Genomic DNA, 26,662 nt, shown 5'->3' on the forward strand with positions numbered 1-26,662 from the left:
TCCCCACAGCCAGGAGCGGGGGTCACCCCCTGGCAGGAGGCGGGCAGCCGGGCCGGGCGCCCTGTGGCCCAGAGGGGGGCTGTGCCGGCCCTCAGCCACTGTGCGTGCCCAAGCCCAGCACCGAGAAGGCGGCACGGTGCTTCCTCAGCAGCAGCCGGATCTTCTCGTCATCCGAGTCGGGGTCCAGGGGCTTGTTGTACTCGTCGTCCTCGGTTTCAGAGGCTGCCCGCTCTCCGCCAGAGCCCCCCGCCCGCTGCGAGGACGAGGAGGGCTCCAGGGCGCTCTTCTTCCTCCATTTGGTCCGTCGGTTCTGGAACCAGACCTGCCGCCCCACGGCCCCGGCTCGGTTAGCAGCCACCACACCACGCACCCCGTGCCTCACGGGGACCAGCACTCACCTTCACCTGGGACTCTGTCATGCCAAGGGAATAGGCCAGCCGCGCTCTCTCCGGACCCGCCAGGTACTTGGTCTGCTCAAAAGTCTTCTCCAGAGCGAAGATCTGGTGCCCGGTGAAGGTTGGGCGCGTGTGCTTCTTCTTGTGGATGCTGTCGGGCAGGTGAGCAGGGGCTGCGGGAGAGGAGGGAGGCGGGTGAGCACCGGGGCTCTCCGCAGAGCATGGCTCCGGGCAGCTCTCCCCTTCCTGAGCATGGCACCAGCACACCCGCCAGCCCTCAGAGCTCAGAGTCCCTCCATGCTGGTTCCCCTCCAGGTTAGAACCACACTCTGGCTTCAAGGCTTCAGCCCCACCCCAGGAGGGCTGAGCTGCCCTCTGTGCTGGCCCCGCGGAGCCAGCGCCGGGCCGTGCACCTCCGGCTTGGGGACAGCACTAATTCGCTGTGCTGAGAGGGAAGGGTCGTTAGCAGCCGTGTGTGACCCCAGAGCCACGCAGCACCGGGCACACGGTGCCCCCGCGCCCCATGCCCTGCAGGATGCACAAGGGAAGGCGGGCAGGGCTGGCCTCCTGACCCCTCTGCTCCACGAGCACCATCGGCGGGAGAGGGGGAAGGGGGCCACGGCTGCAGGTGCTGAGCGGCTGCATCCAGCCCCCGGCCCAGAGCCTCCCGGGGCTCTCCACGGGACAACGGGAGCACCCGTCCCACCCCCTGGCAAGGCAGCAACACGCTCTGCAACCCGTCCTGCCGGGCTCTGCCTTGAGCTGGGCAGTGACCCCAGAGGCTGCAGAGGGACGAGGGACCTCCGAGATGGGATGGCGGGGTCGCCTGCCTGGGGGCTAAGTTAATCTCTGCCATTGGAGCTGCCCCGGCTCTTGAGCTGAAACCTCTGCGGCCAGTTGAGGTCCGGCAGCTCTGGTGCAGGGCCATTCCCACTACCCCGGGGCCGCCCGCAGGGCGACCAGCTGAGCCTCGCGCAGGGAGACGGGGGAGATGCGGCCTGGGCAGCACGTCCCTGCCCTGGTGATGGGGGGTCAGGGCTCTGTGAGGCGCCCACGTCCCCGGCCCCCACCCGCTGCCCACCCACCTCGTCCCGCTGTACTTACGGCCACCGCACTGCCGGCCGCCCCGCCAGTCCGGGGCCGCCTCTGCCCAGCAGCTCCGGCCTCGCGGCAGGTACTCGCCACCGGCCTTGGGGAGGGCCCCCACTTGCGGCCCGTAATAGACACCCGGGGAGCTCAGTCCGTTAAATCCGCCCGCGTGGGGGTAGCCGGGGAGGAGGCTGCTGTTCGGCGTTGCTGCGGGCCGGCCGAGGATGTCGGAGATGCCGTGGGGGGTGCCAGCGGCCAGCTGGGCGCCAAGCCCAGGGGGGCCCAGCTTGTAGAAGGAGCTCTGCACCGAGTACTGGCAGACGGGCGCCTTGGCCTCAGGGAAGGGGCCCAGCGAGGGGCCGTTGAGCAGGAAGGTGCCCGGCAGGTTGGCGTCCATGGCTCCGGCCCTCAGAGCCCCGTTGCCCGGGGGCGCGACGGCCACCCCATCCCCACCGGCCCGGGGGCTACCGGCCCCCCGCGTCCGCCCCAGCCGGCCCCGGCGTCTGGCCAGGGGGCCACGGCCCAGGCAGGGTCGGCCACGGGCAGGGCCTGGGCGGGCGGCCCCGGCTGACCCCGCGAGGTGGCCCCAGCTCCGGACCCTCAACTTGGGCTTGGCAAGAGCCAACATTTCTCTGATAAAGATGAGGCTCGTTAGCATACGCGGCGCCCATTGGCCGCGCGGCCGCAGGTGGCGGCGCCCATTGGCCGGGTCCCCGCGGCCTCGGCCGCCATTGGCTGCGCCGCGGCGCCAGCCCGCGATTGGCCCGGCCCAGACAAATTGCGCTTTGAAAGGCGGCGGCGGGGGGACGCGGGGACCGGGCGGCGCGGGGACCGGCCCCGGCATCGGCCCCGGCCCTGGTCCGGGACCCCCACACCCCTCTCCGGCAGCGCCGCTCCCCGCCCGCCCCGGCGCGGACAGCGTCCGCCCCCCCCGGCCTCCCCACCGGGGGCAGAGCTCGGGCAGCTGCCCGACCCCCCCGGCCCCGCAGCCTCGGCCGCCCCCCGGAGAAGCAGAGATGAGACAGGGCCGGGGTTGGTTTCTTTATTAACTGACAGTCTGACAGCTGGTGTACAGGGAAATGATCTATACATCGGGGGCTAAGACAGGGAGATCCAAAAGGCTTGTTTTCGTAACAATTAAAAAAAGGAAATAAAAGTAATTTTTAAAACTTCTAAAAAGCTTCTAGTGTGCAGCATTCTCTAGGCTCAATGTCGGGTGCAGCCACCCCCTACCAGCCCTACAAGCGCAAAGCGGCGTCACTGCAGGTGCCGGGCGCGGTTGCAGCAGCACATTCCCTACGGCGCACACGAGGCCAAAGCACGGGACCCGCACACAACTCTACGGTGATGCTACGGAGTCAGCGGTCGCAGTGGGCCTACGGAGGTTATTGTACACAGCAAGGGCGACGGATGGAGTCTGTGCCTGTATGGCTCAGCTTCAGGGTGGGAAGGGGTTGCTTTGCTCTCCAAGGCAAAGCTGGGTCGTCCGCTTCACTGCAGCGAGGCTTCTGCCTGACTGCAGGGGAGCCAGGGCTGTCCCCAGCAGCCACGCACCTGCGCAACAGGGGGCTGCCCTGCCAGGGCCACCTCATGGGGCCCGAGGCTGGAGGTAGGCTCATTCTGCACGTGGCCACAGAGAGCAAACTCAGGCCCTGCCAACCAGGCCCATGGCCACCTCCGAGGGAAAGAGCAGGGGGGTCCCACGCCACTGTGCTAGGAAGGCCAGGCCCCCACATTGCTTAGGGAAATGACAGCGCCAGGGACATGGGACCAACAGCACTACCTGCACCCTGCCCTCCTGGGGTCAAGTGCGGCAGCAGATTCCACCCACTGCACACCTCAGAGCTGCTGCTTGCCCAGCACCACTGTCCCACCAGAGCCCCTGGCCCCGGGGCTGCCCTCTCTCCCAGGGTGACTGCGGGGTCCAGGCGGCCGCAGCATGACATTTCACCTGGCCAAAGCGCAGGCACCGGGGGAGCAGCCCCCCACGTCTCTGGGATTGGTCCTGGGAGGGTCAGCATCCACGGGGCCACCGGGCTGTCCTCATCTGTGCCCCAGCAGGGAGGCCAGGGGATCCTGCAAAGCCCTTGCACAGGGTGCGTGGTGCAGGGCGGCTGGCTCCTGCCAGCTCCTGGCTCATCTCCTGAGCAGATATTGTGCTGAGTAGAGCTCGGCAAAACTCCGTGCATGGCACAAGCATCCCCTGCTCTGTCTCACTACTCCTCGTCCCTGGGCCCCAAGCACCTCACTACAGGCCCTCGGCTTCCCCCCAGCTGGAGCCAACACAACCTGGGGCTGGCAACAGGCCCAGGCCCAGGGGCCTGCGCCTGTGGGCCGCTCTCTTCAGGCTGGGAAGGGACCAGGCTCAGCTGGAGGGGTGCAAGGCAGGGGCAGGCTGCTGCCCGTTCGCTCCTGCAGCCTCCCAGCTCCGTTCACCAGAGCTGCTCACGTACTCCAGAGGCTTTGCCCATCCTGCAGCCTGAAGAGGTATTTGGGAGCAGAGCTGTTAGTGCTTTGTACATACTGCTAGAGTGTCCCTAGGGGTTTGCATAGTATTTATTGGTTCATATACACAAGGCTGATTGCTGTACAGTTTACACTTTCAACACAAGCAACGAGCTCAGTGCTCAGCCCAGAGCCCTGCCCTGGCGGGAGCGAAGGACAGCCCTGCTCCAACCCCTCTGCCCAGGGCAGTTGTGCTCCCTGCAACCCTCCTCTCGCACACTCCCTGGCAACTGCTGCCCCCCCCCACCCCGTAACCCAGCACTCACGGAGAGGGATGAGAAGCGAGTCCAGCAGAGGCAGCATGGGCAATGGGGAGGCCAAGCCCCTCTCCTTCCGTGGCGAGCAGCGCCGTGCTGCCCCAGCCTCCCTCTTGCAGCTGGAGCACCGGCATGGGGATGCATTTACACACGCGAATGCGCGAGGATGGAGTCTCCTTCCCTCTCGTTTTCTGCCAGTCCAGCTCTTGCCTCCCAGATCTGTTGAGAGGATGCCCCTGGTGCGTGCTGCTGTCTCTGGGCTCCTGGCAGCAGCAGGGCAGGGACGGAGGCCCCTCCGTCAGTTTTAAGTACTGTAGCTCATGCGTCTTGCAGTCAATCAGTCATGCGGATAGGACGGTAAGTATGTCTCATACAGAAATCATGCCATTAGCCTATAGAAACATGTACAGCCAGCCCTGCTCCCCTCCACTCTGCTTTCCTCTCCTCTCTTCTCAGGTATGTGTCAGATCGTGTGTGGAGTTCAGTGGTTTGGTGTTGAGGTGAGATCCTGGAGAGACACAGAGAGAGACAGAGATGCGGTGACCAGGCATTCGTGGTGGCACAGTCAGGAGAAGGGTGGGGGCAGCCAGGTACGTGGCAGTCCCAGCCCCTTCTCTGCCCTGTACTTGTCCCACATGCATCCACCCTGCCCAGCTACCACAAGAAAAGTTTTGGGGGGTGTCAGAGAGACAGTGACAAAGCACCAATAAGTGTCCTGCCTGGGACCAGCAGCAATGGCATAGATGGTATTGGTGGTGCTGTCCCAGCTTGCAGAGAGCAGCAACAAGCAGGAGCTGAGCTGCACTAGAGGCAATGTGGCTCTGGGAAGGAAATGGGAGGGCTGCTGTACGCTCTGCGGTAGAGGAGGCCAGCCCTGAGAAGTCCCCAGCTGAACAAGGGTGGCTGACTGCACCTCACTCTCACAGCAGCGGGGAAGACTCCGTACATTCCTAATGCACACCCTGGGCCATTTTCGGACGCTATGGAAAACAGCAAGAGCGGCGCAGCAGGAGTGCTGCCCCAGAGAGAGGCAGACCAGGGACTGCTGGGGAGTGGGGCAGGCAGTAGGTGTGAGGACATAGTCTGTGTGAGCACTTACCCTCCTGCGCACCCACAGAGAGCCCACTAACACAGTGCAGAGAGAAAGGAGAGGGAGGACGGAGAGACAGACACAGCCACGCGTGTACCGCGGAGGGCAGAGGACTGATCGCCCCGCCCGGCAGCCTCCTCCCCAGCTCAGGCAGGGCCTGGCAGCGGGTCAGCCTGCGGCACCTTCCCCCAAGCGCTGCACTGCCAGCCCAGCAGCGAGCGTGCAGAGACCAGTGATGCAGCTGGGTCCAAGCGTGCTGTGCTGGGCACCCTGCCCCAAGCCCGGCCTAGTGCCCCAACAGGGAAGGCAGGGGAGAGCAGGGAACACACACGGCTCAAGGGATGATCACATGGGGGATCAATGGAAGACACGTCCTGGGCCCAAGACAGGTCTCCTGCCCTACAAGCATCGTGTTCCTGCACCCTGCCACTCCTGCATCCCTCCTGCCCTGGTGTCTGCCAGCAGTGTCTTGCCACGCCTGCACTCCATTTCCCAGCCCCAGGAGCTCCAGCCCTCCTCACTGCCATCCCCTCCTGCCACGGACTGTGGCTGGCAGCAGCAGCCACCCATGTCCCCAGCACAGCGCTGCAAGGCCGCGGCCCAGCAGAACTGAGACACCTCTCATTCGGCTGACGGCTCCGCCAGCGCCCACCGCAATCTGGGGAAGGGGAGGCAGGGGCACCAGGCTCTCGGGTCTCCTTTGCCTCAGGGCTGACACTTAGTGCTCGTGCAGGATGGGGACAGCCCTGCTCAGCCACCATGCATTGCTATCCGCGCCCTGGAGTGGTTTTGGACAAAGATCATCCCTTTGCTGTAGCCCAGCGTCAGCAGAAGTAACCACCCCGTGTCCCCGTCACCCGAGACCATCACCCCGAGCGCCCCGGATGCTGTGGCCGCAGCGGAGTGCTGAGCACGGGGCCAGCAGCTGGCCGGAGCATTGTTGCAGAGCAGGGCAGCCCTGCCCGCTGCACCCAGGCCCTGGGCCCAGGAGGGGTCAGCAGCAGGGACACACCGCTGCCCACCCCCAGCATTTTGTGCCGCACTGCAACTCCTGTCTGCAGGTCAAGACCTGGGCACAGCCCTGCTACACTCTCCCCAGGAGGATGTGCAGGACCAGCAGCTCAGTGCAGGCAGCAGCATGGGGAGCTGGGAGAGAAGGAAGAGCAAAGGTGGGGTTACCTCAAAAGAGGCCATTTGAGGGGTCACTGCTTCCCCCTTTTCAGGCTGGCTCGTTTCACTATCTGAGCCCCCATCCTGCCCCCGGAGACCTCTGGTTTCGGGACACGCACTCGCACCTCCTCCTGAGGAAGGCGCAGGGGCAGGAAGCAGGACATCAGGCAGGTGAACAGACAGACACAGAGAAGAGGACAGGAGAGGGAAAAGCAGAGTCAGTTGGCAGAAGACACCGAGCAAGAAGAGTGGTGCAGTGGGCAAGAGCTGCCCCTGGAAGCCTTAGAGGGGAAACAGGAGGGGAGAACAGGGCAGAAGAAAGGACAGAGCGTGGCAGAGTCCCAGAGCCTGCGGGTCCTGCAGAGGCGGTGCTGGCCCCGGGCAGGGTGCCTGCAAGGCAGGGCCCTGAGCCACACTGTACCTTGGCCCCCAGACCGTCCCGGTGCAGGATGGAGTATTTCATGAAGTGATCGTCCTCAGCCTCCAGGTCCTGGGGCTCCTGCAGGGAGCCCTCCAGAATCAGCTCCTCCTGCTCCTGCCTGTCATCCCTGTCACCAGGGCCCAGCTGATGCACGACCTTCCGGATGACCTGCGGAGACCCGCACAGCTGGGCATCACCGCTCGCCCAGGACACCACACCTCCCCCCTCGCCCCGCCTGGCCCATGGTGTGCAGCCTCTGCCCCACGCGCCGGGTCCGACCGGAGGTGTGCCGTGACCGTAACCAAAGACGGTGGGACACGGGTGCCCTGCATGGGCCCCTGGGCTGCAGGGGGGAGCGGGGCAGCCAGGCGGAGGGGAGAGGAGAAAGGCCACAGCATGTGCTTGCCCACACCATGCCCTTGATCACTCACCTTCTTGGTGATGATATTGCCTTGATCATCTGTGAACTGCTCCTCAGTCACCTGCTCTCCAGGCAGGTGAAGGACTTCATTCCCCTGCAGTGACAGAAGGGACATCGGGGCATTTCAGGGGTGTAAGGGGAGACCCTTTGCAGGCAGAACAGTACAACTGACATGCACCCCACAGCCTCTGTCTCCCAGCCTGCCCATCCCTTTACTGCTCTCCCCTGCAGAGCCTCGGGGCTGGTCTCTCAGCTCCCTGCTCATTACCTTCACAAGGACCCGCCGGCGGACGACTCTGGTGGAGAGAGCCTCCTCGTCGTCCGCCAGCCCCTGGCTCTCCCCGAGCTCCTTGTCCAGCTCCCGGTGAGCGTGTTTGAGCAGGAAGCGGACAGAGCCCTTGACGATGTGCATGACGTTCTGGCAGCTGACCAGGAAGAAGGCCAGCAGCACCAGGGCGATCAGCAGCTGGGCCAGGAAAGCCCACATCCTGCCTCAGGACACGCAGCTGCGTGCACGCCCCACGGGTCTGAGCCCACCGCTCAGAGCCCTGCCATGCTGCCCGGGACGGGCAGAGCCCCGGGGCGGGAGCTGCGCTGCGGGTCGGTGCCCGGCTCTGAGGGGGCACAGCCGTAACCCTAGCCGCAGCTCAGCTGGCTGTGGGCGGCGAGAAGGGAGCGGGCAGGTGGGGCGTCCTTCGTGCTCACAGCTTTTGTCAGTCATGGGGCCAGGACTGTGACAGCACCACCCGTCCCCAGCCAGGCAGTGACCGGGACAGCCCCGTCCCTCTCCTCCATCAGCCTTCCAACAACCTGCCGTCCTGGCTGTGGCAGGAGGGCAGCACGCAGCCCTCCATCACGGGACAAATGGAGTCCTGGGCAGGAGCCAGAGCCGGGGGGTGTCACTGGAATTGCATGTGACATGGGAGTCAGGCGCTGCAGAGCTGAGCAACCGCTGCCGAGCTCAGCCGAGCTGCGGGGATGGCTGTGCACGCCCTGGCCAGGGAAAGGGGCTGGCCCTCACCTTGTACCCGCTGGCTCTGTGCGGCCATGGCAGGAAGCCCACCACCCAGCCTGGCCCCCAGACCCGCTCTATTTCTGGCTCCAGCAGGCTGTTGGGCTGCTGGCCAGAGCAGATACTCAATAAGGAAGCAGGCAGGGAGGCTGGTGGGGTTATAAATGGAGAGCAAGAGCTGAGGTATCAAGCACAGCCGGCTATTTTGGGCTGAGAGGCACCCCCAGGGGCAGGGGGCAGGAAGCGTCCCAGGAGACCCGTACCTCCGCTAGCACCCGGTCTGCCCGGCTGGCCTTGCGGCAGGCTCAGGAAAGGGCTGTCCAGAGGGTCTCCACCTCTGCGGGGTCGGGTCCCCCTGCTTTTACCCTCACCTGCCCAAAGAAGTCGCTGTCTGCCTCCTCCTGCCAGCCGCCCATGGGGTGCTGGGGCTGCCAGTCGCTGTCCTCTGCGGAGCTGACCCGCATCAGCTCCACGGCTGGCACCAGGACCTGCTCTTTCTCCTGGCCCTGTGCCCCAGAAGCCGTGGTGTGCGTTGGGAGCAGCCTTCGGGTGACCCCCTCCTGCCAGGAGCCCGCTGTCAGGTCCTGTAGGCAGGAGATAAAGGAGCCTTCTGCATTCCAGTCCCTCAGCCTGGGCACCGGAGAGGGACAGGGACAAGGAGAGAGAGACAGAGAGAGAGAGGCCGTCAGCTTTGCCACGGAGTGCTGCACCCTGAGCAGCAGCTACCTCCAGCAGGCACACCGGCGCAGCCTGCACCCCGCCAGGTGCTGGGCTCCCCGGTCCCCGGCGCTGCCAGGCCCCCGGCACAAGCAGCACAGAACACAGATGCACAACAGGCACAGGCCTCCTCCCTGCCCACCCCAATGCCTCTAAGGCTCTAAGGCAATGCTGTGGAGCATCGCTGGGCTCTGCGAGGGACCTCAAGGGATCGATACCACTGGGAAGGTGGGAGGACACAGCCCAGGCTAAGATGGCTCTGCTAAGCACAACCTCCATGCAGGGCCTGGCCATCTGCTGGGGTCCCTCCCAGGTGCTCTGCAAGGAGCACCCCAGGGCATCTCCAGAGAGATGCGAGGCACTCGGCGCATCACTGCTCTGTCTGCTGGGGATGCCCACTTTCCCAAGCTGGAGACCAGCAGGGAAGCAAGCAAAGCTGGGAGATGATTGCAGTGGCCCAGCACAGGGCAATAGCTGGCGAAGCAGTTCTGCTCCCCTCCCACAGCCACCCCAGTGCCCCAGGCTGCACCCCAGTACCTGTCTGTGCTCTTCTCCACAACGTGGCTAACGGTAGGTGATGCCGTGATCCTGGCTTGCACTTTCTGCTGAACTGAAACAAAAGAGGCTTCAGTCTCTGTGTCCTGCTCCCCGGTCTCTGGCTGGCGATCACCGGCTGGCATCTTCCCCTCTGGCCTCTGCCCCTCCTCCTGCTCTAGAAGGTCAATCAGGCCATTCATGGCATCTGAGTCCACTGTGTCATCCTCAACCAAGTCCATAGAGCCCAAGTGCTCTGGGCCATGTGCGTCTGCTAGAAGCTGCCCTGGGAACCGGCCTTCACTTGTGGCATCTGAGTCCTCAGCCTTGCTGCACTCCAGAGAGGAGTCCTCAGCAGTCACCAGCGAGGGGGTGAGCCCCGAGGACCACACCTGCATGTCGGACATCTCCATCAGGGCGTCCTGCTCGGTGGCAGCCATGGGGATAGCATCCATGATGGCCACCTCATTCCAGTACTGGTCGGCACGCAGTGGGGATGGCAGCGTGTAATGCAGGGAGGCAGGGGACAGCAGCTCGTCCTGCAGCGAAGCGTAACCTATATGGGCAGACAGAGGCGACATCTCCAGCAGCTGTCTCACGCACGCACAAGCACAGTGGGGCAAGAAGGGAAACAGCCTCTGGGAGGGTGCCTGCCCCAGGGACAGCAGTGGTCGTGCCACAGACCCCAGCGGCTGCACTGAGCAGCGTGCACACAGCAGCTGCTGCCTTTGCACAGTCCCTACGAGTGCTGCCATGCCTCCCTTCAAGTTCTGGGGCTGGTCTGTGCAGGCCCTGGGGCTGCCTGCTCCCTGTGGGGAGTACTGGCCTGGGGTCCACATGATGCCCCATCCATGCTGCAGGACACAGGGTGCTCTGCTACCCTGCTCCACCAGCCCCCAGGGCCCTGCCCACAGGCCCTGCCCAGCATCAGCTGGCTGACAGTCAGCCCGGAGTTCAGGTGGCCAAGTCTGGCAGGCACCGACTCCCAGAGTCAACCCCTCTCCACAGCAGAGCAGAGCAGGCTGGCAGTACCAGCGTGAGCAGGGAAGGATGGCCCTGGTACATGTCATGCAACCCCAGGGCCCTGCAGGATGCAGCCAGAGCTCTACAACCCTGCTGGTGTCTCCCAGGCTACAGGCAGCAGTCATGTCCTCATCATCACCTAGGCACACACACACACACGGACTACAGCCAAGCCAGGCGCTCCTGCCACATCAGTGGCTTTGCTCAGCCTTTTCCAGCCCTCAGCCACTTGCTCCCTTTCTGCCCCTGTAGATCAGCAGAGAACCTGTTTTGCTCCCCAGGCAGCCAGGGATTGCTAGCCACAGCCGAGACACAGGGGACAGCTGGGACCCCCTGCACGGGGACTACCCCCGCCCTGCACCGGTGCCTGGGCAGGGGCAAGCAGCGCAGGGCCAGTGAGGGAAGGAGCGTGGGACAGTGCAGGAGAAGGCCCGGGGTGGCTGCCTGCAAGCATGACAGCCATGAGAGGGGCAGTCCCTGGTGACGTGCAGTTGCTGGAGCAGGACGTGGCTCCTGGAGGGCTCAGCTGAGGTGGAGACAGGCAGTGGAGAAGATGAGAGAAGGAGAGGCCAGGATGAGCTCAGAGGAGAGAGGTGACAAGACTTGACCCACAGGATGCCTGCACCTGATGGTGCTAGGCAGCATGTTTGAGAGAGCAGAACAAGGGGAGAGACAGAGAGCGATGAGCCAGTGCCACAGCGCAGGGCTGCCGCAGCGCAAAGCCTGGTCCCTGCTCCTCGCTGGCACACACCACAGCTGGCACCGGCCGCGTCCCCACGCCCAGGCATGCTCCGCCTGGGGCCCAGCCCGGGTGCACCGCCACAGCCAGCGTCCCGCGACCTCCCGGGACGCTGCTCAGCTCGCCAGACAGGCAGCTCTCACTGGCATGTTGGGATAAGGAACACGTGTCTGCCCCGCCTGGAGAGCTGCTGGGAAGGTGCTATGGCAGGGCCAAGCGTCCTGCAGCAGAGCCCCAGTGAAGAGGAGGCTGAGTCTGTCGGCAGCGCTTTGTGCCCACTGAGCTCGCAGCGGGGCACTGGCGCGCGCCAGTCAGGCGAGGTACCGGCCCGATCTGCCTGCACAGAGCCTGCCCCCAGGGCCCTCCCGCGGGCCCTGCCAGAAGCTGGGACTCACCATTCATCTGGGAGGGCGAGAGGGAGTAGTCTCTGTCCATGTAGCGCCAGCTGCCCTTCAGGCTGCGACTCTGCCGGCCGGAGCCCTCCAGCGCGTTGACAATCTCGCTGCGGTCGATGTTCCTCAGTGCCGTGTACAGACTCTCGACTGCAGGGGAGAGTCGGTGTCAGCAAACTGTTCGCTGGGGGAACGCAGCCCTGCTCCAGGCACCCTCCAGGCAGGCAGGCATATGTGAACCAGCAGCGTAAAGCCAGCCAGCAACCCCTGAGCTGCTCTGCACTGCCAGCCCTGCCACCTCCATGCCTGTAACAGCACTGCAGATACTCACTCCTGACACTCTTGCCCTCACGGCTGACCCAGAGGTTGAGTAAGGCCATGCTCTGCTCCAGCAGGGAGTTGGGGTTCTCCACACGTATCCTGTTGATGTCATCCACCCCAAACTGCAGCTCACGTGCCAGCTCTGGGGGAGACACCACATCTCAGCATCACACCCTCTGGCACCCACCGCCAGCTCCCAAGCCAGAAAGGTTTGGGGTGTTGAGAAGAGCTCAGCCAGACCCAGCACAGAGCCTCCTCCCCGTCCCATGCAGCTGAAGACGGCAGAATGTGCAAGAGCAGCAGCTGGGATGGAGCTCGAAGCAGTGTCTTGTGCTGAGGAGAAGCGCAGGTACTGCTGATGCGTGTGCGGCTGCAACAACAGTGCTGGGCCTCTACAAACAGCGGCAACACGTGCAGCTCGGAACAAACCCCTCACCCGGTATCTGTGCTGCATGCACAGCTGCAGGAAGGTTCATTTCAGTGCCACGGTACGCTCACAGCCCAGCAGAAGTGCTGGAGCCCAGGCCAACCTGCCAGAGGAGCCAGCGCAGCCTGCACCCACACCGACCGCACCAGGGCCCAGCTCCTGGCGCTGCAAAGCACATTCCCTGCGCCCTGCAGCGCGTTTCCAGCCTCCCTAAGGGTCAGCTTCCCGAGGGGTGTTGAGCACCCTCAGAGCTGTCAGGTGTGGACTCACCGGCCCAGCTGAGGCCCAGCTGTTCTGCTATGTCAACCATCTTCTGGTCTGCCTTGTCCGTGCTGCTCAGAGAGCCTGGAGGAGAAGAGGAGTCACAGCCTGAGCGGCGCAGGGCCCTGCACCAGGGAGGGGAGGGCAAAGGGCGCTTGGCTGAGGGGGTCTCACAGCACTGCCCTGCAGGCAGCGCCAAGGAAACCCTCAGGGAAAAAACGGAAGCTGCCATGAGCGCAAATGCGACAGGGTTAGCCCAGATTTTCCACCGGGCTTGGGCAGCTCACACACAGGTGGTGAGTGGGCTTGAAGAGTCCCAGCAGGCTGCGTACCGAAACTGGTCTCGCTTAGGATGCTGTACCGCTCCCGCAGAGACAACGGCGTCAGTGTCCTCCTCCGCTCCTCACTGCCACTTCCCTGTGAGAGTGGGGGCAAACCAAGGGGTCACCTGCCTGAAAAGGGCAGCAGCTCTGCCCTGGCACCAAGGCTTCTCCTGCAGCCCCAGAGCAGCGTGGCATGGACAGGTGGAGCAGCTGAGGAAGAAAAGCTGACGGGGAGGTCTGTCTCCTGCACCCAGGGGAGGGATGGGCCCCCACTGCCCCCTCCCAGAGGTGCCAGGGACCCAGCACTGACCTTGGTGCAGGGCGGTATGCTGATGTTCAGGTGGCAGAGCACATGCTGGAAGTCCTCGTATTTCATGGCCTTGCGCAAGAAAGACACGGAGCCACTGGCTTCCCGGCTGCTGTCCCGAACCTGAGCACCAAGAGCCCTGTTAGGTGGCCTGGCACAGGGCAGCGCAGGGGCCCCAGCTGCAGCCCAGCCCTGCACCCTGCCATTACCTTGATGGGGATGACAAGACGATTCTCCCGGAAGGACTGGAAGAGGAAGGTGCGGGGCTGAGTGGCCTTCTTGACAGGCACCAGGTTCCCTGAGAGCTCGACGTGCAAAGGCATCCCCTCTACTACCTGGCAGGGAGCAGAAAACAGGCTGAGACCCTGTGCAGAGCTACTCCGCCTGTCCCTGGACAGGGCAGGTAACCTGGCATCAGTTCACTGGTATCAGTCTCCCCTCACTTTGGCAGCCCTCTCCCTGCTGCCCCCCATGCACGCTGCTGGGGACAAACCTCAATGTCTCTGCTGCGGGCCACCTCAGCGAAGTTCTCATGCTGCTCTAAAGTCTTGTCAACCTTGTCATCGGTCATGCAGTAGCAGCGCAGCCGGCCTTCCCGTGCATCATTCATCTTGGCAAACACCACGAATTTGGCCATGTAGGGCATGGCTGTCAGCTCCTTGTACAGCATTGTGGCAAACTGCACAGCCTCGGCTGTGCGCGGGCAGTCGGCCAGCCAGAACCTGTGGGAGGGCTGGGTCAGGGCGCTGCCAGGCAGGTTCCCAGTGGCACCAGGAGAGCTGCCCCTCCCCGACAGCAAACTGCGCTGCAGAGAGTGCCCCAAAGAGCTCCGGGTCCCATCCCTGAGGGGGCCCCACCCAAGCACAAAGAATGGCCCCTTCCCTTGGCACAGCGGATTGTCATGAATGTCTCCTAACACGTGCCAAGGCAGCGATCACACTCCAGTCTCAAGGCTGGAGGCAACAGCCCTGCGTGTGGGAACGGCGCAGCAGCACAAGGAGCACAGGGGCAGGAGGCTCCTCCTGGCTCAGACTGCACCCCAGCAGGACCTGGAGAGCAGCAGATGCCCCCAGATGAGCACACGCTCGCCCAGGACTCACCTGGCAGACACGTTGGTGGTAAAGTTAGCACACTCATTTTCATAGACCAGCTTTGTGGTGCCTGTTATGTCTTCCCACTGGGCTTGGGCTGTCCCGCCTGCAGCAGAAAGCAAGGGTGAGCATGCTGCCCTTCCACAAGCCTGGAGTCTGCGTCCCCCAGGAATCTGCTCTCTCTGCTGCCGTGACCCATCCTTAGCTCCCAGGAACTGCATCCCACTGACGTGCCCCAGCCCATCCCCACCAGAGAGCACACTTGCCTGCACAACAGGGGCAGGCAGCCTCACCAATCACGCTGCAGAGCAGGCGCAGGCTGGTGGTGTCACCCTCGCCGCTGTCCCGGGGATTGTCCTTCCAGGAGGGCGGCAGCGGGATGCGGAGGCCAATGGGACGGTGGAACTTTCTCCGGCGTGGCTCCACCGTGACGATGGGGCTGAAAGTTGCCTGGTTCCCCAGCAGCTTGGTCACCAGCTCGTCGGGCACGGGCTGCGCCTGCGGGCAGCACAAACACGGGCTTCAGGGGCAGCTTCCCCCAGGCTGGGCCACAGCCTGGGCCTGCTGCCTACCCTGGACGGCGGGAGCCCAGCTGGTCTCCGGGCCGGGCGCTCGGGGCTCACCTGCAGGGCCAGCTTCACTCCCTTGGTGACAGCGCTGTCGGGGAAGGTGGCCTGTACCATGGGCACCAGTGTGCTCTGCAAACACCCTCCCTCAGGGCTGATCTGATCACAGTCCTGGCAAATCCGGGACATGACCACGAAGTAGAGAGGGAAGTCGCTGGTGATGATGCGGCGGACCCTCTTCTTCTCCAGCTCTTCCAGGCTCTCCAGCTCTGCGAGGACAGCACAGCCACCCGCACTCACACACCAAGACCCCAGCTGCCACCCATCGCCCCCTCTGCACAGACCACACCATGCTCAGCTCCACCCCAGTGCCCAGGCCAGCCACAGCCCAGCCTGCGGGGAGCCGCACGGTGCCAAGCCCCGCTGGCCTGGCACGCTCACCCTCATCCATGCCGTTGAGCAGCTGGTCCATGTAGCTCTCTTCATAGCGGTTGCAGTGCTCCTTCCAGACAGAGCCATTCTCGCTGCGCAGCACCACCAGCTCACGGTCTCTGCGCCCGTATGAGGCAAAGTGTGGGATCTCCACAACGACGGGGCTGCAGACAGGAGAGGGAGGGTGCTTGCACCCACACACCACCGGGACATGCAGAGCGCCTGCCTGTGATGTAACGCCCGCTGGGGAAGAAGGCAGGACTGCTCACACCCCTCTCTGGGAAACGGGGCTCTTCGCCCAGCAGGACCACGCTGCTCAGGGCTCTTCCTACCGCTGCACGGCCGCTGCTCCCCTATGCTGGAATGACCCACCCAGCCACATGCTGTGCCTGGCCAGAGGTGGGATCTCTCCTGCACCAGACCCCCCCGAAGCAGAGGCAGGCAGAGCTCTTGCCCTAGCTGGCAGAGACTCGAGAGGAGCCCGGATCCATCCCCAGTCCCAAGGGACGGCCCCGGCGCAGGCAGCCCCATCCGCTCTGTTCCCAGCTGTGCTCACCTGAGGAACTGGGCGCCGGCGGGCCCCAGGGCAATGATCCGGCTGGCCAGCGCCTCTCCGTCAGCCAGCTGCGGGGGCGCAGGCAGCTTCTGGGGCTTCACCAGGCGGCAGGTGATGCGGGTTGGTGCGGCGCAGGCGCGGGGCGGGATGACCACGCGTAGCCCATGATGCCGGCTGCCTCGCATGGAGCCGCCGCGGGCGTCCACCATGAAGCTCACCAGGAACCTGGAGCAGAGGCATGGGCAGGTGGGCACCTTGTGGCTGGCTCGGGTGCAGAGCGTGCACATGCCAGGAGGCTGGGCACTCACCCTGTGTGCACGGGGCTGGCCACTGGGCTGATGTTATCTGAGGTCTCGGTCGCAGGGCTGCTGGGGATCAGGGAGTCCTCATCAAACTCCTTGGAGGGCTGTGTAAGGCAGGGAAGAGCCCCCATGGGCACAGGGTCCTATCTGGGGTGCTGAGCCTGCCCACTCCTCCACAGTCACACACCCCACCCTGGGCAGTCCCCACCACCCACCCCACGTTTTGGCTCTGTGGTGGTGGGACTCCCCCCAGGAACGCCTGGGAGGGCTGTGGCAGGCTGTGTCTCACGCTCACCTCCTGCGGGGACACGGAGGGCACATGCAGCAGGCTGACTTGCTCAGCTTCTGTCTCCACGGGTCCTACCTGCTCAGTCTCCTCCGCTCTGGTCACCACAGTCTCAGGGGGGATGCAGGGGACCTGCAGGAAAGCTGGAGACTCCACCCTGCCAGGAGAGGGCAGTGACAGCCACCGAAGTGACAGGCCTGGGTCCTTCAGCCCCTGGCCATCCCCAGGGAGTCCCAGGGCCACTGGACAAAGGCAAACTCAGCAGTGGACCCATGTCCTGGTGCAGAAACACTGCCGACTAGCTTTGCCTGCTCTGCTACCAGTGTGGGCTCAGTGATCCCTTCCTTGTCCAGAGCCATCCCTGCCCTGCTGGCATCCCAGACCAGCACCAGGCCGGCCCCATGCCCTGTAACCCCACCCTCCCCACCATCCAGTGCCTCTTACATTTGCTCCAGTGTCATTGTGGTCACAAACTCCAGCATCTCCCTCTTGCCCTCCTGGTCCCTGGGATCAGGCGTCCTGGGCTTTGGTGCGACCAGTTCCTCCTCTGAAACCAAGAGCTGGCTCAGCATGCAGAGAGGCAGAAGGACAAGGGAGCACAGACATCCAGCCCTTGCCTCATCCCTCCTCACAGCTGGAGCCAGGGCCCATCTCTGCCTCCACTGCTGGCCACACACACTCGTCCCCTGAGTCTTATCCAGCCACGGCATGGCTTTGCCCTCTGCCAGACGGGGTCTGCTGGCAGGGGCAAGGCCCGTGCTGCAGGCCAGTGGGCCAGGAGCTGTGGTAGCTCTCAGGAGCCTTGGCTGCTAGCCGGCCCCTTTCCCACAGCACCAAGCACAGAGCAGAGCCTGCTGAGGACAGCCTGCCGTTGGATGCTGGGGACAGGAGTGCAGGCAGGGCCGGGCCCGTGGGAAGGATGCCCTAACATACACCCCTGGGAGGCAGGAGCCCAGCCAGCGCTGCCTGCTGGCCCAGTTAACATCTGCTGACGAATTCAGCAGGGTTTGGCTCTCACCAACGCCCTACGGGAGGGAGTCCAGCACCTCCCAGAGCAGCGAGAGCACACCAGTGATGCGGAGGGGACTGCAGCAGCACAGAGACCCTCGAGCACTCAGGCTCATCCCTACCCCGGCCAGAATGGCACAGGATGGTGGTGGAGGGGCACTGGAGTTTGTCATAGAACCAGACTCTTCTGGCTACTGGGCACAGGGCCTGGGGCTGAGAGGGAGCCAGGGCTCCCCCGAAGCAGGGGACAGCCCCATTCATGCAGTCACACCACAGCAAGCAGCACAGACACAGATGGGCAGGGCAGGATGATGGGGCCTGCACTGGATAGCACCAGCTCAGCAGCAAGACTCAGCAGATGGATGTGGCGTGCGGATGGTTAGTGGCCATGGGGTGAAATGGGCCGTTGAGCTGGGGCAGGGGGACACATTTCATACCCATTACTGTGACATGAGCAGTGCCTGCAAAGTAAGAAGAGGCAAATGTGAGGTCCCGGTGGGCGGGAGCAGGAGCAAACCAGCTGCAGCTGGGCTGGGAGCTGGTGCCACCCCACAGAGCAGGGCACGGTGTAGGACTCTGCCTGCCCAAGGGCTCTCCGCACACTGTCCCTGCCGCACAGGACCGTGGAGTGGTCCAGGCGTATCCCTCCTGCATAGTGCAAGGCAGCATCTGAGCCAGGAGGTGCCACACCCAGGGGCCTGGTGGGCTCCCCTGGTCCCACCGTGGGGCGACAGAGGTCCCCCACCCCAGCCCACAGGAACACCAGTGCCTGTCCCCAGGGCTGCTGCCTGCCACGCTGGCCCAGCCAGTAGATCTCTGGGATGGTATGACCCAGCTCCAGCCCCTCACCTTCATCCTCTGACACATCCAGAATCTCGTCTACAGTCTCCGGGAAGCTCATGCGGTGCTTGTCACCGACTGACTGCGGGAGCAGAGCAGAGTCAGAGGAGGGCAGCCCTTCACTGAACAGCCACCTGCAGCCCCCTCCTCATGCCTGGGCCAGGCACCCAGCTGTCTAGCTGGCCAGCCTGCACCCAGCAGACCTTTGCCTGGCTTCCCCCAGCCCTGGCCCTCCTCCACAGGGCACTAGTCCCAGTCCCCAGGGCTCACCGGGATGTCGGTTTCCTCTGTGACGATCTTGAGCACATCTGTGACAGAAATGTAACCAAGCCGCTTTGCAATGGCCAGGGGAGTGGTGCCGTTCTGTGTAAGGACGGAGCAGGTCAGCAGCAGCCTCAGGGAAGCCTGGGCAGGCACCCGCGCTTGCCACGGGGTGAGGAGGTGCGGGCAAGCGCTGTACTCACCGTGCTGACCTCGTTAGGAGAGGCACCATGCTTCAGCAGCAGCGTCACCACGTCTGTGTGACCCTGCTGCGCTGCTTGGTGCAGAGGGGTGTAGCCCAGCTGCAGGGGAGGACAGAGGATGCTGTCGTCAGTTCTGGAAGTCTGCTGCCCCAGAAATGCCCCCAGGCCTCACATCGTGCTTCATGCCTGAAGCACAAAGGCAGCTCCCTCCTCTATGGGGTAAGCAAAGAGCTCTGCAGAACCCAGCGCTTGCCCGGGGCTGTAGCTAGACTACAGTAGCTTCTAGCCATGGAGACAGGAGGGGGGAGAAGTGGAAGCAGGGAGGGATGCTAAGTCTTCCCTGTCAGCCTGCATGCATCCCCCAACAACCTGTTGCCCAGGGCAGAAGGGTCCTTGGGACATCTCTGTACCTTAGTCTTGGCATTGACATCAGCCTCATGCTGCAGCAAAAACTTCACCAGCTTGATGTTCCCATAGTGGCTGGCCACATGCAGCGGGGTATAGCCCATCTGAAAGATGAGATCGGGTCTCAGCCTGCCCTCAATGGTGCTTCCTGCCCTTCTGGCAAGCCCCCGTGGATACAGGACTGAGCATGTGTGCAGGTGCTGCCCAGGAGCCCAGGACCAGGGCAGAGCGCACACTGCTGATCACACCATGTTGTGCCCAGGGGTACAGGGGTGAGCTGTGGAAGCAGGCAAGAATTATCCCTCCAGGGAGGTGAGGAGAAGAGGAGGAAGAGTCCCCAAGACACAGACAAGATGGTAAGGATGCCTGTGAGAGGAAAGACTCTTGCACAAAAGAAAAGTAATGCCCCTCCTGGAGCAGGCCTAGAGGTAGTTCCCCCACGTGTTTTGCACCACAGCCATGGTCAATGCACTACTTTACCCTGGTTGTTGCGTCCACTGTGACTCCGTGTTTCACCAGAACATCAGCAACCAGCACATGCCCCTCTTGGGCCACAAGATGGAGAGGAGTCAGGCCACTCTGCAAACAGATGAGGTCTCAGCGTGGTGGCAATGCCATCACCGCAGCTCTACCAGCAGAGACTCAAAGTCAGGTCTCCAGTCTGGCAAAACTGACCGAGATGATGCTGTTGGCCAGCGCACTGCTGTCCGAATGCAGGCAGGTCCCGCGGCCTGGACTACCACCCCATCTGCTCCTCCCTGCTGGGCTTGTTCACCGCCAGCCTGGCAGGACATGCCGGGACAACTTACCTTGTTGCCCAGGTCGCCGTTGGCTTGTTTGGAGAAAAGCAGTGCCACCATGTCCGCATGCCCCTCCTGGGAAGCCAGGTGTAGGGGGGTGACTCCCTGCACAGACTCTGCGTTTGCAGAGGCCCCATACTGCAGCAAGCTGCTGGCCACCTCCATCTGGTTCTGCTTGGCAGCAATGTGCAGGGGGGTGTACCCGTTCTGCAGAGAGAGGGCCATTGCACGCTCAGGCCCTGCCCAGCAGAGCAGCGGGGACAGAAGATGCCACCTTGCACACCCAACCACCTCCCTGACAGCAACCAGACCCCACGCTGACCCACGTCCCTCTCTTCCAGCCAAGTCAGCACAGGGGTTTCAAAGACCACCTGCCCCAGGTCCAACCGGTATCAACTGTTTTCCACACATTAATTCCTACAGCAGTATTCAGCCACCCTGGAGCTGTGGGAGGCCGGGTCAGACAGACACCTCCTAGAACGAGTCTGACTGAGGTGTGGAACAAAACGCGCGATATGCAGGATTAGTATTCTGGCAGAGACTGCAGGGCCCTGAGCGCTGCCTGTGCTGCCACGCCGCAGGAGCAAAGCAGCTGTCAGACCCCCTCTGCCTGGGGTGACGCGGTGACACAGACCAGCCGGGGGGATCGGTGCTGGTACCGGCTGCTCCCGCTGCTGCCCGGCAAGTCTGCGGCAGCCTGTGCCAGGGAGGGCCAGATGGCGAGGGCCGGCACCAGCAGCCACTTGTCTGTTCTGAGGATGCAGCGTCTGCAAACAATGGGGGAACCGAGGCTGCTGGTCTGCTCTCTGGGGAGATGTTCCCCACGCTCAGGCAGAGAGGGGCGACTCTCACGAGCTCGTGGGTTTTCTGACTCACTGCCTCATAGCTGCACGCAAACACTCCTTTGTGGCTTCCCAAACTGCCAGACCAACACACTGCTCCGCAGGGCTTGCCATGGAAACATGTCCCCAAGCAACAGCCACCAGCTGCCAGCAGGGACCATCCCCAGCACAGCCTGTCTGCTGGAAGAGGGCGAGCGCCCGGCAGCCCTGCCCGCCCCACCAGCTGCTGCAAGGGATGGGCAGGCGTGGAGAGCGGCTAGTGGTGATCGGTCCCGTGTCCGCTCCCTGAGCACCAGGGTCGAGAGGCAGTGCTGGCCACGGAGTGGCAGGCACTGGACACACGGCGCATCCCCACTCCCCCAGGGACACCTGGAGCAGCCTTACCCAGGCTGAGCTGTGCGGGGAGCTGCCCTTGGGAAGCAGCAGCTTGACGATCTCCAGGTTGTTGTGGTGCACGGCCACATGCAGCGGGGTCAGGCCATTCTGGGGAGGGGGAGAGGGCACAGACAGGTGAGACAGAGCCTCCCCCTGTACCAAACACTCCTCCCACTGCCACAGGAGCAGCACGCACCTTCCCTGCCGCATTGGGGTGAGCGTCACGCGCCAGCAGCAGCTCTGCCACATCCACCTTCCCGTACTTGGCTGCAACGTGGAGAGGGGTAAATCCTTTCTGAGGAGAAAGGCAGCCCATCACGGGGTGCACAGGGGTGAGGAGGAGAGCACTGGTGCATGCTGCAGCACAGGAGGCAGCTGCCCCCCCTGCGACAGGGACACTGTGCCACCAGCCTGCCCGGCCTTGGCCCGGCTGGGTCACGCATTCAGTGGCCACAGCAGCCCACCTTGGTCATGCAGGTCTGGGAGGCTCCCTTCTGCAGCAGGGCCAGGGCCGTGTCCACATGTCCCTCTCTGGAGGCGATGTGCAGGGGTGTGTGCCCCGCTGTCGTAGCCAGGTTGGGGTTGGCATTGTTCTCCAGAAGGAGCTGGACCATGCTGATGTGGCCAATGCGTGCAGCACAGTGCAGAGGAGTCTGGTCATCCTGCGAGGGAGGCAGAGAAGCTGTTTGGGCAGATCTAGACCAGTCCCTTGTTTGTCAAGCCAAAGGGGCCCCAGCTCTGCTCCTGCTGTTGCACAGCTCCTGGCAGGCCAGTTTCTGTGCAGGCAAGAGCAAAGAAACCAGCACCAGCTGTTCCCAGAGCTGGACTATCACACAAGTTCTCTGTACCCACCTTGGCCTTGGCGTTGACTTTGGCTTTGTTCTGCAGCAGGTACTTTGCCACATCCGTGTGCCCAGCTCTGGCTGCCATGTGTAGGGGTGTCTCCACTTTCTGCACCAAGGACAGGATAAAGTGTCAAGGCCATAGGAGGGGATATGCCTTCCTGCCACCATTCCTCTGGTCTGAGCGCAGGAGAGCAGCGCCCACAGTCTCTTCTGGCCCCTACCAGCTCCTCCTGCCAGCACAAAGTGGGGGGCACCAGGGATTGCTCAGGAGAGCAGAGAGAGCAGGACTCGGGCACTCCCCACCTCCTGATGGACCCCGCCACACTGAGTCCCCACAGCTCCAGCCAGGGTGGGACTCACCACATTGGACACATTAGGAGAGGCTCCACGCTGCAGCAGGGTCTTGACGATGGGCAAGTGCCCCATGAAGGCAGCCACATGCAGGGGGGTCAGGCCAGACTGTAGAGAGAAAGGGGCCAGGAGCCAAGATGGGGTTGATGGCCTTGCCAGCACATCTTCCTGCCCCCTCCCCCTCCCCAGGGCACACTCCAGCACAGAGGCAAACTCTGGGTGCCCAGCTTGGCCCTGACAGCCTGGCAGGTGCCTGACGGGATCACGGAGAGCTGCTGCCGGCCCTGCATTCCCCTGCCCTGCAGGGAGTAAGCTGTGGGGAGATGCTGCCAGGCTCAATGGGTCCTGAGCTGCAAAGAGCTCTAAGCCACGATGAAGGAAGTGCCCGGGGACCCGCAGAAGCACCAGGACCACCTGCACAGCAGGAGTGCTGCAGCCCACCTACCTCCGTGACAGCGTCGATGGAGGCACCTGTCTTCAGCAGCAGCTCCATCACCCGGATGTGGTTCTTCTTGCAAGCAATATGGAGGGGCGTGAAGCCATTCTTCGGATGGAGAGATGGAGTCATTTCTGAGAACACTCTCCCTCTCCCCCACTCCAGCCCAGCCTGCCCCTCCTCACTCACCAGGGCCCGGGAGTTGGGCTTGGCCCCTTTCTCCACCAGCAGCTTGGCCACTCGGTGGTGCCCGCAGTGTGCGGCCACGTGCAGCGGCGTTAGGTGGTCCAGGGTGATGTCGTCGATCTCGGCGCTGTACTGCAGGAGCAGGCGCACGCAGTCCAGGTGGTCGCCCTGCGCTGCCATGTGGATCGGCGACAAGCCGTTCTGCAGCCACGGAGCGGGGCATCAGGGCTGGGGCAGGGCGGGGACCGTGCAGTCCACCCAGCCCCTGCCTCACTCCCCTGGCCACAGCTCTGGGCCACAAGGGACGACGAGGTGTTCCCCGGGGTGCTACCGGAGAGGAGCCCCAAAATCCCTCGCCAAGACTTACAGGGGAGCAACGCTGAGCAGTGGGCAGGGCCTGCAGCACTGCGGCCACAGGGTAGGCTGTCCCCAGGCCAAGCCCTTCCCAGGGCTGGTCCCTTTGAAGCATGCAGCCCTCAGGCAAAGGGCCCAGCTAGGGCCAAGGAGGTCAGAAAGCTCCTTACGCCCTGGCAGGCCAAAAACTCAGCACCAGCCCAGCTACAGGTGACATGCAGCAACTGTGCACAGCTTGTTACCCCCCCGTGCTGCCCTGGAACCTGGCACAAAGCACAAGCCCACAGTGACCTGCAGGTACCTTGGTTTTGGCTTGAATAGGAGCCCCATGGTCCAGCAGGATCTCGGCAATCCGCACGTGTCCATTGCGAGCTGCACAGTGGAGAGGGGTCAGCTCATCCTGGGGAGAGAGAAGGATTCACGGGCTCAGCATGGCCAAGGAAGCACAGGGCTGCCCTCACCAGGAGCAAGAGGGACTTTGGACTTGTTTGCAAAATAAGGCAAAACTGAGCCTGCCCTCAGCTCCCAGGGCTCACCCACTGTAGTCATGCAGCCTCCTCTCGCCTCTGCATGCCCCAGCGAAAACCCTGGGCATGCATCCCCTTAGTGCACCAGGGACCTCCCCTCACACACCCAGCAAGATGTTCACAGGGTATGTGCAGCGTGGCAGTGCTCCCTAGACGCAAGGAGCTCGGGGAGACTTGCTGTGATTCATAGCGGTCTCACCTTGGTCCTTGTCTCTATCTGGGCCCCGCGGTCCAGCAGCAGCCGTACCATGATGATGTTGCCCCGGCGGGAGGCTATGTGCAGGGGAGTGATCCCGTTCTGACAGAAGGAACAGCAGTCTGTTAGAGGAAGCAACCCCTTCTCTTCCCCCCCGGGCTGCAAAGGAGGCAGGGAGTGAACACGGACAGAGGGCAGCGGAGAGCTAAATCCCTGCCCAGAGACGGTGGGGGAACAGCTCGTTTGATAGGGCTGGAGAGAGGGTGAGCACCTGCTCCTGCCTGCAGCTACGGGCTGCAGACAGGAGCTGCGCAGAGCTCACAGGAAAGCGCCAGCTCATGGGTCTGGCTGCACCCATGGGACGGGAAGAGGCACGTCAACAGCAGGGGCTATAAGCTCTGCCCTGCAGTGTCAGCACCAGCTTTCCCTCAGCCTGGACACAAGGTCCCAAGAGCTTCCAGGGGTGTATGGCTGCATTCAACAGAGGGGAGGAGACAGGAGAAAAGGCCCACACTGGTTACTGATGGCAGGTCCTGCTGTACCTATGTGGGAAGGAGGCACAGCATCCTCCCTGGTGCTAGGGCAGTACCAGTCCCAGTGGCCTTCCTACTTTGCACTCACCTGGGGTGTGAAGTTGACACTGGCTCCACGGTTCAGCAGTAATTGGGCCACACTGAGATTCTCATAGTGGGCTGCAATGTGCAAGGGGGTAAATCCAGTCTAGGGGAAAGAAGGAGGGATCAGCCCAGCCAGACACATGCTCCCTGCTGAAAGGACGAATAAATACAGCATACCAAGCTGCTGTTCTCCCTGGGGATGTGGGAAAGCTCCCAGAGACAGGATGGGAAAGCCACACACCTTGGAGAGGACATCAGCATTGGGGTCATTCTGCAGCAGGACGGCAGCTGTGCGAGTGTCGTCGTTGCGGGCTGCAATGTGCAGGGCAGGCAGGCGGACCTTACCCTTTGTCCCATAGTTGATAAGGTGAGCAACCACGTTCTCATGCCCTTGCTGCAGAGCCACAGCGAGGGGCGTAAAGCCGTCCTGCCAAGGAGAGGCAGGTGAGAGGGGGAGAGCCAAGGAGCCGTGGCAGCATATGGCACATCCAACAGCAGCCCCAACGAGCAGGGCCCTAGGGTCCTCCCCAGGGATCTCACCTCTGTGGCTACATTCTGGTTGGCTCCATTTTCCAGCAAGAACTTAACAACTTCCAGGTGGTTTTCCTGCGCCGCCATGTAGAGGGGCGTGAAGCCTTTCTGCAAACACAGGGCCATGCACATCAACGCAACTCCTCCTCGAGTTTCTCAAGCTCCTTGCAGACCCACACCCCATCAACACCCACATCCCCAGCTCATCGAACTGGGGCTAAAGCACACACAGTGTGGGTGGGAAAAAGGAAGAAACTGGCAACAGTGGAGTAATAGAGAGCTGGAACCCCAGACTCCCCACATCCAGAAGGAACCAGGGGATGCTTCACAGCAAGTCCACCCAGGAGGCATGGCCTTCCACTCACTGCCACTACCTCCCTTGCTTCAGGGACGTTTCTCCCATCAGGCAAAAGCTGAAGAGCCTGCAGCCCCACCAGGCCCAAGAAAGAGAGAATGAAGAAGGCACAGTGTACAGAGCTGCAGGGGTTGCTGGACACCTCACTGCTGTACCAGGGAGGCATTGGCCATAAGTCCTCCCAGCTGAGTTCAGCGCGCTTCTGAGTGCTGCCGCAGACTCCCTCAGCAGACACCATGCTGGTGTCCCCCCATCCCTCAAGACTCCGTCCCCACCACTCACACACCCATCTTCTTTCAGAAGTCTGGCAGAGCAGTCCTTGCCCCTGAACAGGACTGGAGAGAAACTGTAAAAGGCTGCTGAAATGTCCATGCTGGGCTCAGTTCCTATCATGGGGACACCACCACCATGCATGTCAGGTGCTCTTCCCACCCCAGCCCAGGTCACTCTACCTGTGACTGCACATTGACGTTGGCCCCGTAGTTCACCAGTTCCCGGACCACGTCCAGTTGTCCAGCCAGGGCAGCAATGTGCAGGGCTGTGTTTCCCTTCTGAAAGACACCACAGAGCAGCACTCGGGCTGGAGCAGCCCAGGATGCCAAGGAAAGATGGGCCTGACACGTGCTAACACACATGCAAACAGAGCAGCTGGCCAGCGGAAGCCTGTGGGGCCATGCAGCCCTTGTTCCATGCCTCATCCCTGCTACAGACCAGGCAGCTGCCCTTCATATTTGCTGGCCAGCAAAGAGAGTGATTTCATCTTCCCCATGAAATTACTGGCAACAGAAGCATTGTCAGGCTCTGTGTATTTCCAGCACTGAGAGATGAGGAGGGGAGGGAGAATGGGGGAGCTGAGCTGGCAGTCTTCAGGCAAAACTGCAGTGTGTGCCCGG

At 63.1% G+C, this 26,662-nt stretch overlaps 2 protein-coding genes across 4 annotated transcripts in view; both read right to left on the reverse strand.

Moving 5' to 3' along the window:
• On the reverse strand, positions 1–2,065 carry NKX6-3 (NK6 homeobox 3). The gene is made up of 3 exons (XM_074928729.1): positions 1,500–2,065; positions 399–568; positions 1–322 (listed from the first exon to the last, which is right to left on the reverse strand). The coding sequence occupies exons 1-3, from the start codon at positions 1,879–1,881 to the stop codon at positions 92–94; spliced, it is 783 nt and encodes a 260-aa protein (XP_074784830.1). The 5' UTR covers positions 1,882–2,065; the 3' UTR covers positions 1–91.
• A 447-nt stretch (positions 2,066–2,512) lies between these two features.
• Positions 2,513–26,662, reverse strand: part of ANK1 (ankyrin 1) — a 68,368-nt gene continuing 44,218 nt past the window's right edge. The window contains exons 4-44 of one of the 3 annotated variants that reach the window (XM_074928383.1): positions 26,222–26,320; positions 25,424–25,522; positions 25,125–25,310; positions 24,888–24,986; positions 24,270–24,368; positions 23,845–23,943; positions 23,193–23,390; positions 23,013–23,111; positions 22,577–22,675; positions 22,224–22,322; positions 21,836–22,033; positions 21,568–21,666; positions 21,381–21,479; positions 20,164–20,361; positions 19,835–19,933; positions 19,360–19,458; positions 18,950–19,048; positions 18,756–18,848; positions 18,495–18,567; positions 18,083–18,106; positions 17,082–17,184; positions 16,647–16,794; positions 16,358–16,455; positions 16,050–16,274; positions 15,503–15,657; positions 15,119–15,330; positions 14,762–14,993; positions 14,505–14,601; positions 13,898–14,126; positions 13,614–13,739; positions 13,408–13,527; positions 13,107–13,191; positions 12,784–12,858; positions 12,097–12,228; positions 11,769–11,915; positions 9,615–10,167; positions 8,732–8,990; positions 7,359–7,442; positions 6,928–7,095; positions 6,516–6,637; positions 2,513–4,754 (exon numbers count right to left, since the gene is read on the reverse strand). In XM_074928383.1, coding sequence (XP_074784484.1) covers positions 6,539–6,637; positions 6,928–7,095; positions 7,359–7,442; positions 8,732–8,990; positions 9,615–10,167; positions 11,769–11,915; positions 12,097–12,228; positions 12,784–12,858; positions 13,107–13,191; positions 13,408–13,527; positions 13,614–13,739; positions 13,898–14,126; positions 14,505–14,601; positions 14,762–14,993; positions 15,119–15,330; positions 15,503–15,657; positions 16,050–16,274; positions 16,358–16,455; positions 16,647–16,794; positions 17,082–17,184; positions 18,083–18,106; positions 18,495–18,567; positions 18,756–18,848; positions 18,950–19,048; positions 19,360–19,458; positions 19,835–19,933; positions 20,164–20,361; positions 21,381–21,479; positions 21,568–21,666; positions 21,836–22,033; positions 22,224–22,322; positions 22,577–22,675; positions 23,013–23,111; positions 23,193–23,390; positions 23,845–23,943; positions 24,270–24,368; positions 24,888–24,986; positions 25,125–25,310; positions 25,424–25,522; positions 26,222–26,320 — 5,604 coding nt within the window. In that variant the 3' untranslated portion in view covers positions 2,513–4,754; positions 6,516–6,538. Of the gene's footprint in view, positions 4,755–6,515; positions 6,638–6,927; positions 7,096–7,358; positions 7,443–7,616; positions 8,617–8,731; positions 8,991–9,614; positions 10,168–11,768; positions 11,916–12,096; positions 12,229–12,783; positions 12,859–13,106; positions 13,192–13,407; positions 13,528–13,613; positions 13,740–13,897; positions 14,127–14,504; positions 14,602–14,761; positions 14,994–15,118; positions 15,331–15,502; positions 15,658–16,049; positions 16,275–16,357; positions 16,456–16,646; positions 16,795–17,081; positions 17,185–18,082; positions 18,107–18,494; positions 18,568–18,755; positions 18,849–18,949; positions 19,049–19,359; positions 19,459–19,834; positions 19,934–20,163; positions 20,362–21,380; positions 21,480–21,567; positions 21,667–21,835; positions 22,034–22,223; positions 22,323–22,576; positions 22,676–23,012; positions 23,112–23,192; positions 23,391–23,844; positions 23,944–24,269; positions 24,369–24,887; positions 24,987–25,124; positions 25,311–25,423; positions 25,523–26,221; positions 26,321–26,662 lie in introns of those variants that run through there. The other 2 variants (XM_074928384.1, XM_074928385.1) reach the window with 2 other exon arrangements.

The sequence above is a fragment of the Athene noctua genome, chromosome 28 (genome assembly GCF_965140245.1).
Source record: "Athene noctua chromosome 28, bAthNoc1.hap1.1, whole genome shotgun sequence".
In the NCBI taxonomy this organism is placed as follows: Eukaryota; Metazoa; Chordata; class Aves; order Strigiformes; family Strigidae; genus Athene; species Athene noctua.

Excerpts from the sequence above, each read along its gene's own strand:
- NKX6-3 (XM_074928729.1), bottom strand. The coding sequence starts at position 1,881 with ATGGACGCCAACCTGCCGGGCACCTTCCTGCTCAACGGCCCCTCGCTG. Across the intron at positions 569-1,499 it reads CGGCCGGCAGTGCGGTGGCC|CCCCTGCTCACCTGCCCGAC; the intron begins GTAAGTACAGCG and ends CCTCTCCCGCAG. Across the intron at positions 323-398 it reads TGACAGAGTCCCAGGTGAAG|GTCTGGTTCCAGAACCGACG; the intron begins GTGAGTGCTGGT and ends GTGGGGCGGCAG.